Source organism: Cyphomyrmex costatus, unplaced genomic scaffold, assembly GCF_001594065.2.
Source record: "Cyphomyrmex costatus isolate MS0001 unplaced genomic scaffold, Ccosl1.0 scaffold18, whole genome shotgun sequence".
Taxonomy (NCBI): Eukaryota; Metazoa; Arthropoda; class Insecta; order Hymenoptera; family Formicidae; genus Cyphomyrmex; species Cyphomyrmex costatus.
The window spans coordinates 1313-12985 of NW_017275824.1; the positions used below are offsets into that span (position 1 = coordinate 1313).

Consider the following 11673-nt stretch of genomic DNA (forward strand, 5'->3'; position numbering starts at 1 on the left):
GAAGCGATTCTCTGTGTTACACAGTGTCTGATCCCGTCCTTGCTGGAAAGCATCCTATGTTAGCGCGCTACATCGTTGTTAGCGCATTCTGTGAATACGGGCCCTATTTAAACCGTAACGCCAAGTAGCTACGCGTTCGATCAATTGCAACTATTATTTAAAAATAAAAAAAAATAACAAGGTTAACCCATCACTAACGGTTCTGTAGGATTTAATATTTAAATATTATTTTTTATTATAATTAACTCTTAACTGGAACATCCACTGCGTATCTATTTTATTTTTATATTTTTGATGTTGAAGATCTGAAGATGGCTCAAGATAGAAGCCGAAACATGTAATTTTAATGTCAATATCATATTATATTGTTAAGAACATCAATTTTTAATTTGTATCTTCGTAATAAATTTTATAATTTGACATAAGATTAGTTTTAATTTTTGACTCTAATGTCCTTTATTCATTTTTAAATTTATTCATTAAAAAAGAGTCCTTTATACATAATTTTATTTATATTTATATACATTTATCAATATATATAATCCCTTGGAGATTTTACATTATTACATATCATATACATATTATTCGCTAAAATCCTCTTCGTCACTGAAATAATTATTCTTTTTATAGCGTTTCTTTGGTACAGTCTCCTTTCTATCGTATTCGTCTGTTGTTTCTTTATGTTCCATTTCTGTCTGTTTTTGCTGAAATAATAATTTACTAAAATAAGAAACACAGGTAAAAATTATAATAGGTCTTAGCTACAAAAATTTAACTTATTCATTCTTTTCTTTTTTCAAGTTTTAATTAAAAATTTTTTAATCGTTATTATACCTCAAGTGCAATAACAGCACTTAACGTTTCTGGTTCTTCTTCCATATCATCATTATCAATATCGTCAGAACGACATTTTGGTTTTTTTCTTACTTCATCATTATCACTATCACTATCAAAATAACTAGTGTCACACTTTTCTTGTTTCACATTTTTCTTTCGTATCCTAACTTTCTTCGCTGGTGGTTCTCTAGGACCAAGTATGTTGTTGCTGCAGCGATACGACAAATGTCCTTTTTGTCCACATTCATAGCACTGCGATTTGTCAGGATAATCCCTACGATGTATGAATTCAGTGCTGCGACCATTGTCAATTGCTATTGAACTTTTTACAGTGCGACCATATATCTAAATATGAAAAAAGAAATATGTTAATAGATAAAAAATACACATTAATTTTATAAAAATTGTAGTCTTAATCACGCCTTTTCTTTCTAAAATAAAAAAAGACACAAATCATAAATTAACTTCAAAATCTCATCAGAACAATTCTGTGTGAACTAAACATTGCAACATTGAAATTCTTTAACTTTCTATTTTAGGTTTACTTAAATATAAAATAAAATAAAATTAATTATAAAAATTGAAATTGAGTTATAAACAGCTCAAATAAATTAACAAATTAAAATTAACAACAGACCTCCCAGGTCAAGAATAAATTGAGCAATAATGGTTGTTAAATATATCTATAAATTTATTATAATGATAACATTAATATACGGTACGTTTCGACTTCACAGAGTCCTCATCAGCCGTAAAAAACCCCTTAACAGATGAAACCAATTTCCTCTTAAGACATCCGAAATTACTACGACCACTTAAGAGATTACTACGACGTCTTAAGAGAAAATTGAGGACTCTGTGAAATCGAAACGTACCGTATATTAATGTTATCATTATAATAAATTTATAGATATATTTAACAACCATTATTGCTCAATTTATTCTTGACCATGGGAGGTTTATTGTTAATTTTAATTTATTAATTATAAAGCTTATTAATACATTCCTTTTCATACGAGTTATACAATTATATCGTAAAGAAAAAATGCACTTACGATAGAATTAATAATTATAAAGAGAGAAACAATAGTTTGAACATGTGTGAAGTCAATTGATTAAAAAAATAAATAAAAATTTAGTGATTAAAACGGTCTAAATCGAGCTAAAAAGATATTATAATATTACTTATTTATCTTTTAAAATTATTTACACTGTTGAATTTCGAAACATTTACAATATAAACTAACAAAAAATGTCAAAATTTTGTACATTTTGAGACTCACAGGTCCTTCAGCGATTTTTATCAGATGTTTGCGTCATGGACAGATAGTATTCGTACGTAGCGTTACAGACATATCCTAATTCGAATTGATATTCCTGTTCTCAATGCGAATGTATTGATCTACAGTTAAATAATTAATTGTTGTCAATAAAGATAGTCAAAGAGATAAAAATTAAGTGAATATTTTAGTCGAAAATGATATTGAACTTGACAAACGAATAATCAAGTTAAAGATGCTATGTCAAGTTTGATAAGAATTGAAATAATAACTTAACAGAATAAAAGGAACAGAGAATAAGAATTTCAACCTATCAGAAATCATAGTACATACTATGGAATACACACTGTTTATTCCACAATATATGATTTCTGATAGGTTGAAATTCTTATTCTCTCTTCTCTGTTCCTTTTATTCTGCGTAGCCTCTAAAAATTGAAAGACGAACCGCACTTTTTGTTCCTTAAAGTACTTTTGCCATGATTGAGAGCTATCGCATAATTAGAGTCACAGTTGTGCCGTTGCTCGCGAGTACGGTCACAAATTTGGCATCAAATAAGTTAAATTCATTGATTTTTGCAACTGGGCAGCCTCAACTGAATAATTACCTTTATTTTATTTTTAAAAAATCTTATTACCACTGAATTTAGACCGTTTTTTCTTTATACTTTGCATTGCAAAAAAAACGAGCAAAATTTAATTAAAGAATTTAATATTTATCTACCTCTGTGTTATTGAGACGTTTTGCACAAGACACGGCTTCGTCCATTCTAAGAAATTGCACAAAAGCAACACCGCGACTACGACGTGTTACCTTGTCTTTCAATATCGTTACTCTGTGAATAAATGACATATAATATATATGATATAAACTTGACACGATAAATTTAAATAAAAATATTTATAACTCACTTAACAATTTTGCCGTAAGCTTCCAGCAGCTGATGTATATCATTGTTAGTGAATGAGAACGGTAAGTTTGACATATAAACAGTTGATTTACTTGGGGCGACACGATTCATATTTTCGAAAATTTATTCTACATTATAAAAATTACAGGTAATTCTTTAAAATACTTCCGATTTTGATGAAATTAAGCTTATTTGACGCATTTTTGCACGAAAGTCTGTAAAAAAAAATTAACGTTAGGGCGACCTCGCGAAATCACAGAAGACAGAACATAGAGAAGCGCAAGTAGTCAAGTCCGTGTTAAACGATGGCGACAAGAATGATCATCACGCTCCTAGTGGCTTTGCCGACGTACTACGTAGTAGAGATGGGAAAAGCCGTTTTTTAGAACTGATATATCTGTAACTCTAGCCGTACTTTACTCGAGCAAAATAGAGCGCTCTACAGCCCCGGTATTATTTTTGAAAGATATTCATAAATTTCTAGCAAATTAATTAACAAATGAAATAAAAGTGGAACATATATTATACAATATATGCAAATATAAATTCTTTAAAAGTATCTTTGTCTAACCATGAATATTTAAATGCGCGAATTCTTTGTTTCTTAATAGCTCCTAGTGACATTCAGATCCATAATACACAAAATCATAAATACGTTTAGTAATAGTACGAATTACATTTTATTAACTTTCTTACCTATTACATACTTACTCTATACATCCTACACTTATATTCTCAGCCAGGGGGTCAATCACGTAACTTTTTCTCTAGGGCGGGAAAAGTGAAAACTTTTATGAATGTATGTATGAACATATGCACACATACATGCAAAAAATTTTCACTTTTCACGTTTCCGCCCTAGGGGAAAAAGTACGTGATTGACCCCCAGATCTCGCCAAAACTATGACTAAGTTTCCACTGAAGGTTAGAATGGGTCAGAATTCAAGAACTGACCAACCACAATCGAGCATTCCTCTCTCATTTGACTGTAAGATGGGAATACTGGCCTGTGGTTTGTCAGTTCTTGTTGTACTCTAACCCAACTCTAACCCTCGATGGAATCATAGCCTATGATGCCACTGGTACTCGATAGAGGCCTAGAAAACAGAAATGCGACATTGCGTCGGTTGGGTTAGGTAACCACCGCCATTTTAATTCAATATAAGTGCTCTTGACCAATAAGCTGATGACAGTTGATGCAAAAGGTAGAAAGATTAGATTAGGTTAGGTTAAGTCCGATATTAAATATTCACACAAATAAGAATACTTACACCATAATAATAGTTTTTTATTGCACTGTATTGTCTAAATTTTTCTCTATATATATATATATATATATATGTGTACATATGTTATAAAACTATATATCTATTAGATGCAATAGTGAATTAAAATGGCTTTCTAATCACGTGATTTAGACAGCCAATCAAACCATACCCTTCTGATGACGCATCTCTGTTTTCTAGGTCTCTAGTACTCGATACTCGATGCCCGTTAAGCACATGGCACGTAGAAAAACTTAAGGCCGTAAACGTAATCAGTAAGAGACTAGACCAATCACAGTTGAGAATGTAAGCGGCGGCCACTTACGTTCTCAAATGTGATTGGTCAATTCGCTTACTGATTACCTTTACGCCTTAGGCCTATCGCACATGAACTGCATAACCGTGCATAAGCATAATATAAGGCCGCCGGACCAATGAGCATCCAGCATAAAGACGCCATATTGATTAACATAAGATGCTCATTGATCCAGCGGCCTTATGTTATGCTTACGCACAGTTATGCATTTCATGTGCGATAGGCCTTACGCTTTTCTGTGTGTCATGGGCTTTAGCCTGGAAAGACCGCAAGCACAGACTTTTGCATAACGCATAAAACCCATTCTACAATCGCGTAAACGTAGCTTTAAGTAGAGTCCTAGATATCAGAGAAGCGCAACCGGTATGCCGCATTCTGATTAGCTGACTGTCAGCCAACCATGACATTCATTCAGTATGTACTAAAAATGGCTGACTAACAGACGATTGGTTGATTTCATAGTTCGTTTGCAAACGATGCCATTTTTAGTACTTTTCTTAGTAGTTTTGCGATACTGACTCAAGCCAGTTCACTGATATCTAGGACTCTAATTTCCACCAATGCAGATTAACTTTTATCTCGGTTTAACTTACTGTTAATCTTTTTCTAATTTTTAGAATTAGGAAAAGATGAAGAGCAAATTGAACAAAGATTAAAATTAATCTACATTGGTGGAATAACAACACTAGCTACAGTAGACCGCAGCCTTGAATCGTATGATGCATAACACATTTATTTTTATAAACGATACATCGCATGAAACAGAATGCATTCAAAAATGTTGCAAACACAGACAAAACATAAATCGTATTTGCGATATGAGTACAACATACATATTGCATTTATTTATCTATACTTTCCCATATAATTGTGCATAATTCAAAACATATAATAAAACATTATGCGTTTATAGTCTAAGAATTTTATTCTCATTACAATCTTCGTCTCTTGTAAAAATGATGGTTTATCATATATTTGGGTGTGTTCAGGAATTATGCTCAGATAACTCAGGTGCATTTTTGCTATACTGTACGTAACGTAAACTGTAGCCTAAAGTTATCCAGGCACAATTCCTGAACGCAGCGTTGCAATATAAAAGATTACAGACGATATTTGTGGAAGGAACATTCGTTCGCAAGATTTCTTCTAAATGACGTGATATTTCATTCTGCAGAATAGCATCTTTAAAAAACCCATGTGATTTGGTCATCTCAACATACTTTAACGTCTATTCTCACGGAATGAATTTGTAAACCTTAAGGCCATTTCGAACAACTTCGATTAACATAACTTAATCAGCACTAATTTATTAATATGAAAAAAAATTGTCGAATGAATTAATAGAACCATACCTTTAATATATCCAACAAAAATTAAGAACAATGAACTATATATTAGACATTGTTTTAAGCGACTCTGTCGATCAAGTAATTAAATTAAAATTAATAAAGGTTGGTCGAATGGCTCTTGGGTTTAGATTAAGCTACATATAATAAGCTACAAATATGCATATATGAATATATTTGTATTTGAAAAAAAGTCGCAAGTTTGAAGATTACAGATTCTCATCTCAGACTCTTAACAGTACTGCCACTGTATAGTAATCTCAATTGTGAATTGAGGTTTTATACTTTTTTGCGTTTAAAATATATATTTTAGCATATATTAAAACAAAATTTGTGTCAGTGCAACGATAGAATTCACATGTACCAGCTCATACAATATCTTCAATAATATTGCTCCTGCCTATTGTTAAATGTAATTTGATTAAATTTGTGGGCTTACTGTGCTAAATATATCATGTAGCAAAATAGGTATGATTGTATTCCGTCCGTTGTATAATCGTTCATTATTAACAAACATTACATACATAAACAGTGCTTTTCAACAAGAGACAGTGATTATTTTAGCTTTGTTTAACATTGACAAACAATAAAGATGTGATCACTATTACATTGTCATCTACATATGTCTCTTGTTGAGAAAAGCACCTAATGTAAAATCAAAATCTCCTTTAAAGTGTCGCTTTAAAATTAAACTATCATGGTTAGAATTAATAAACATATTACACAAGCAAATAAAAAATCCAATAATTACAGTATTCATGATTCTGTTAATCCAGCGCTATCTTCATCCCATTCGGTAGTGAAACTTTGTATCTTTTTATCAGTAGTCTCTTCCATGTCTTCCTCGCTCTCGACATGCTCTTCCTCTATGATCATTACAGAGTCTTGTTGCTCATCTATATTATTGCTCTGTTCGCTGCATTGTTCCTCGTCGTATTCTACTATCTCTGTCTGCTCTTCGACATATTGTACCACTTCTTCCACTTGATTATCGGCACAATCCTCCAACATATGTTGAGGCATCTCCTCTTCCTCTTGTACCCTCTCTTCCTCCATAACTACTTCTTCGACTTCCTCAACAACTTCCTCTACTATTTCTTCCGTCTCTTGTATAACTTCGCCATGCTGATAATTCTCGTAAGATCGGTTATCGGCTTCCTCAGCACCATGAATGTACACAATCATACCGTCATCGGTGCCCTGCATTACTATCTGTTCATTATCGGCGATATCTAACTGTTGCGGTTGCTGATGATGATTATTCTCACCGTGCTGATAATTTTCGTCATTATTGACTAACATAATCATGTGCTGACCCTCCAATTCATGCGCACCATAACTGATGTTATGTTCCATATTGTTCAATACATTTGGTACAATGTACTGATTGTCATTAGTTTTTACAATCTCTATTTCTTCTTCCTGCGTTTCCGGAGTCTCCGTCTCTATGTCCCCAACACCAAGAGAAGCAGCTATACCACTGGCGACGTGGCTGAGAGCTTCCGCTTCAGATGATGGTTCTAATGCAGGTACGGCCGAAGGAGACTCGGTGGTGTCTCTCTGTAATTCTTTATGCGCGCAATCCAGATGTACTTGCAAGTTCGTCAAACGCACAAACACTTTGCAACAGTATGGACAACGATGACCTTTACCATCTGTGACATTTCCATGTCCGCTGTTCAATTCGTGAGTAGTAAGTTCAGTGATACTCTTAAATGACTGACTGCATTGATTGCATTGAATATCCTCCGAAGTGTAATGTCGCGTTGCGGCAGGCCGATGATTATGGTTTATTTGATGACGCACCAGCAGAGTCTCTGATAAGGCAATGTATGAACAGGCATGACATTTCGGAAAGCTCATGCTCTTCGGTGGTGGCACATTGTGTTTGGTATAAAGATGATACATCAAAATGTTGCGCTTGGTTGCCTTGTAACCACAATGCTCGCAAACCCTCGGATCAAATTTCTCGTCATGCACATCTTGCATGTGTCTTCTATACATATAATAATTTGTATATTCCTCATCCAAATCACATTTGTTACATTTCCAGGGACCTGTTTCGCCGTCGATACTGCCATTACACTTGGAATCATTATTTTCATCATTATTGATGGTCAATAAGTGATCAGATTTTAAAACGACGTAAGATATTTTTGTTTTGGACGCAGTATTATTTTCGGAGGATTTTGTTTCTTTTTGCATGATTTTCAAGCGAATATTTTTATTGTTTTTTACTAAATGGGGATATTTTTTTAATACTTCTCTGATAATCTTTGCGTGATTATCGATAGAATCGTCGGTATTCGGATTCACATCATGATTCGTCTTAGACTTTTCTACATTTTCTTTTTCCTCCAAATCAAAACGCACTCGTTTAGAAGGGCCTTCTTCAGATCTCTCATAATTTTTCGATATATTCCAATCATCAACTAGATTTGTGTTTCTCAAGTTTTTTTCGCTCTCTTGGTTATCTTCGTCTTCATCTTCAGTTGTATCGTTTTTACTATCTCTGTCAGGCGAACCTTTAATAGAGTTTTCTTTTGTATATGTGTTGCATGCTCGAACAATAGGTTTTGTATTATATGTAATATCATCGAATGAAGAAAATAATCCCAAAGCAAAATCCTCTGCTTCTGGAAGATCAAATCTGGATGGACCAGGAGTCACTTCTTTATGTATTGAAGATGTATTGTGGAATGTTCGTACTTCATAATTCGCTGGTACAGGTGGGGATTCGTCCAGTTTCCTTTTCCATATAGGAAGCCTTAAAAAATAGAGATTGACAATTTATCATCACAAATTAAGTATGTTTGAAACATTACTTATGAAATACATACTTTCTACCTGGTAATGTTTGTACATTTGATGTCGAACTGATAGGGCTGGTAACTGTTTTTGGAATTGGAGGAGTTGAAGGTTTCGTGACGGCTATCATCGGAGGTGTTTTTGCCGTATCATCTTGTATTTTACTTGTGTTAAATTGAGCTTCAAGCAACTTTGTTAAGACTGTCATATTCATCTTTTGTGCTGTACGATACAAAGCATGTTGCTCTGATGTCCAATATTCCAATTGTCCAGTATACATAAAACTGTATATAAATATGCAATTAATTAAATGAACTATAAAAATGGTTTTAGTAAATATTAAAACATGAATAAGGATATCTGCATGCGAGAGTGATTAATTTGTAAGTGACAGATCTAAGAGTAATAAACTTGACTCTTATCTCATGTATATCTCGATTTTATGAAAAATTAACTAGAATATTAAAAGTTGTAAATAAAAGGAGATGAGGTAAACCGTAATCTGTTTTAGAAATTGATATTTAATATATTATAACGGTAAATATTAATATATATTACAGCAGTAAATTTAATATATTACAGTAGTAAATATTAAAACATACCTTATAATAGATTTAACACACTCATACGGCATGTCTGAAGGCATAATTATGCCATCAAAATTTTCATCTTTTTCTTTCTGCTGTTCTTCAAGTTGCATAAAATAGTCTGTACATGTTGTCACTACAAGTCGATGGGCCTGAAAAAATTTGTATTAATACTACTATTGATCATTTTTTAAAAATATTTTTTAAATAAATGTTGCAAATTTTTTTTTACATCATCATTTTATATGTACTAATAATATAAATGTTATATTATTTATACCTGTACAGTAATATTACTTGTAGGAAATTTAATTTTAAGATCAAGAAATTGTTCGTCCAAGTAAAGAGTCTGAAGTCGTTGAAGAAAGAACGATCCCCAATTATCCACCTTCACTTGTTTTAAGCCTCGCATAGGTAGTGGCTTCTCTTGAATTACTCCCGGCTCCATATTTTGCAGTATACTTGACAAAAGTATGGATAAATGAATATATATATATATATATATTACAAACAAGAAATTAAACAGATTCAGGTTTGTTCACTCTACTTTCTATAGTTCTTCCTAGAAAATAAAACACCATATGAATTCTAAATTAGGAAAAATAAGTTTCAATGAAAAATATATCGATTTTAAAGATTAATGACAATTATTCAATCTTTAATGTACACTTATCTCATAAATTGAACAAATGCAAAGGTTTTATTTATTACTTTTCCTATTTTAACCTCCACAGTTTGTTTTATATATATTTTATATAACTTTATATATAACACTCATTTACTAAACAATAACACAATTCAAAAAAATAAAATTTATCAATAGAAAATAAGTTCAAATATTTTTAATCATTAAAATTTTATAATTTTAATTTTGAAATGTAATTTTTATGTTATATATAATTGTCGAGAAATAAAAATATGTACTTAACAAAATTTTTTTCATTTTTTCTTGATGTTTACATTCTTTTTTTGCAAGCAATTAAAATAATACTATTAGGTTAAGATAAAACAAAAAAAACACTACTGAGTTCAGATATATATATATAAAACAAAGTTACATTATATATATATCTATAAAACTGTAATTATATAACTAATAGCATTTTCTCTTGGGATACACTGGACTATGATACATTTGGAAATATCACTCAAGTATCTCTATGTATTGCCTTATCCTTATTTAACATTGAATAAATAACAAGATGATACTTAGGAAAACCTGAGTGATATTTCCAAACGCAGCCTTGTGTAACCTTGCACTATACCAATTGCGTGTAAGTGCTGTAACAGTGCTGCACTAGTGTACATACATCATGGTATATACACTACTTTATTCTATCGTGTTTAATCCTGCCGGTTGACTTCTATTTTCAAAATTTAAATGTTACACTGGCTCTACACCATCCTTTTGAGATTGTGTAGCAAAATCTTACTTCGTGTATAAAATTTGCAATACACTACAGCCATGGAAACATGTTACACTGAATGAGTTTGTCTAGCCAAGGAAACACATTGCACTATCCGAGTGCATTGATAGGTGATAATGCAGCCAAGAGAAAATGCTATAAAATAATCATAATTTATTATACAGACAGTATTATATGTAGCAGTAAAAAATATAAAATAACCTAAGCTATAATTTCATAAATAAAAAATGTTACTATAAGTTTTATAAAGCGTTTCCTATTTACAATTCATTTTTCCAATTCCTAGAAAATCTATATTCTTTTTACTCATAGATATAACATTTTAATATATCTTTCTAATCTGTCGCTCTTTTCGAAAGTAACAAGAACCATATACCTACATATGACTTGTAACATATTTCATACTTAAAACAGTGCTTTGTATATCGCGCTTCTTATCGAAGGAATTGTCGGAAAAAAACTGTATCTCGATCGTGTCTTTTACCTTCGGAGAATGCAAACTCAGATCGCTTCTTGTGAGTAGGAAGCCGAGAGCAGGCGGACAAGTTAACAAAAGTAAATTAGACACAGAATAAATTAGAGATTTCGAGGGCAACGGATGACGTTATACGCAAGCTACAGTGGGCCAGAGCGACAGATGCTGGCTGCGTACGCATCGTCTCGTCCGTGAGTCCAACTGCGACGAGAATCGCGTGGCTCTGCATGACCAGGCCGACTCGCTTACAGTATACCTATGCGCGTATCAAAAATGTTATTACACTTATAATTCACATACCCTATTCAGCAGGATTTCAATATTTTCCGTTCAGCACCATCTCTTACGAATTGTTTCAGTATACAATCAACCGCAAGCATCTCACTATATATCGCAACACACAGATGGAGCTATCTGCGTTC

General features: G+C 32.4%; 2 protein-coding genes across 5 annotated transcripts; both read right to left on the reverse strand.

Annotated features, from left to right (window-relative positions):
- Window positions 1–549: 549 nt before the first annotated feature.
- Window positions 550–3282, reverse strand: LOC108772183 (zinc finger CCHC-type and RNA-binding motif-containing protein 1). Its single transcript, XM_018537673.1, has 4 exons — window positions 3029–3282; window positions 2841–2952; window positions 835–1182; window positions 550–704 (listed from the first exon to the last, which is right to left on the reverse strand). Exons 1-4 carry the CDS (start codon window positions 3136–3138, stop codon window positions 582–584), a joined length of 693 nt encoding a protein of 230 aa, XP_018393175.1. The 5' UTR covers window positions 3139–3282; the 3' UTR covers window positions 550–581.
- Window positions 3283–6065: 2783 nt separating this feature from the next.
- On the reverse strand, window positions 6066–11577 carry Cp190 (centrosome-associated zinc finger protein CP190). Of its 4 annotated transcripts, none has more exons than XM_018537606.1 (5): window positions 11552–11577; window positions 9630–9810; window positions 9365–9501; window positions 8795–9046; window positions 6711–8721 (listed from the first exon to the last, which is right to left on the reverse strand). In XM_018537606.1, exons 2-5 carry the CDS (start codon window positions 9795–9797, stop codon window positions 6711–6713), a joined length of 2568 nt encoding a protein of 855 aa, XP_018393108.1. In that variant the 5' UTR covers window positions 9798–9810; window positions 11552–11577. The 4 variants fall into 4 exon arrangements, with proteins under 4 accessions (XP_018393109.1, XP_018393108.1, XP_018393106.1 ...); XM_018537604.1 differs by lacking the exon at window positions 11552–11577 and adding an exon at window positions 11261–11508; XM_018537605.1 differs by lacking the exon at window positions 11552–11577 and adding an exon at window positions 11182–11194.
- Between the last annotated feature and the right edge of the window lie 96 nt (window positions 11578–11673).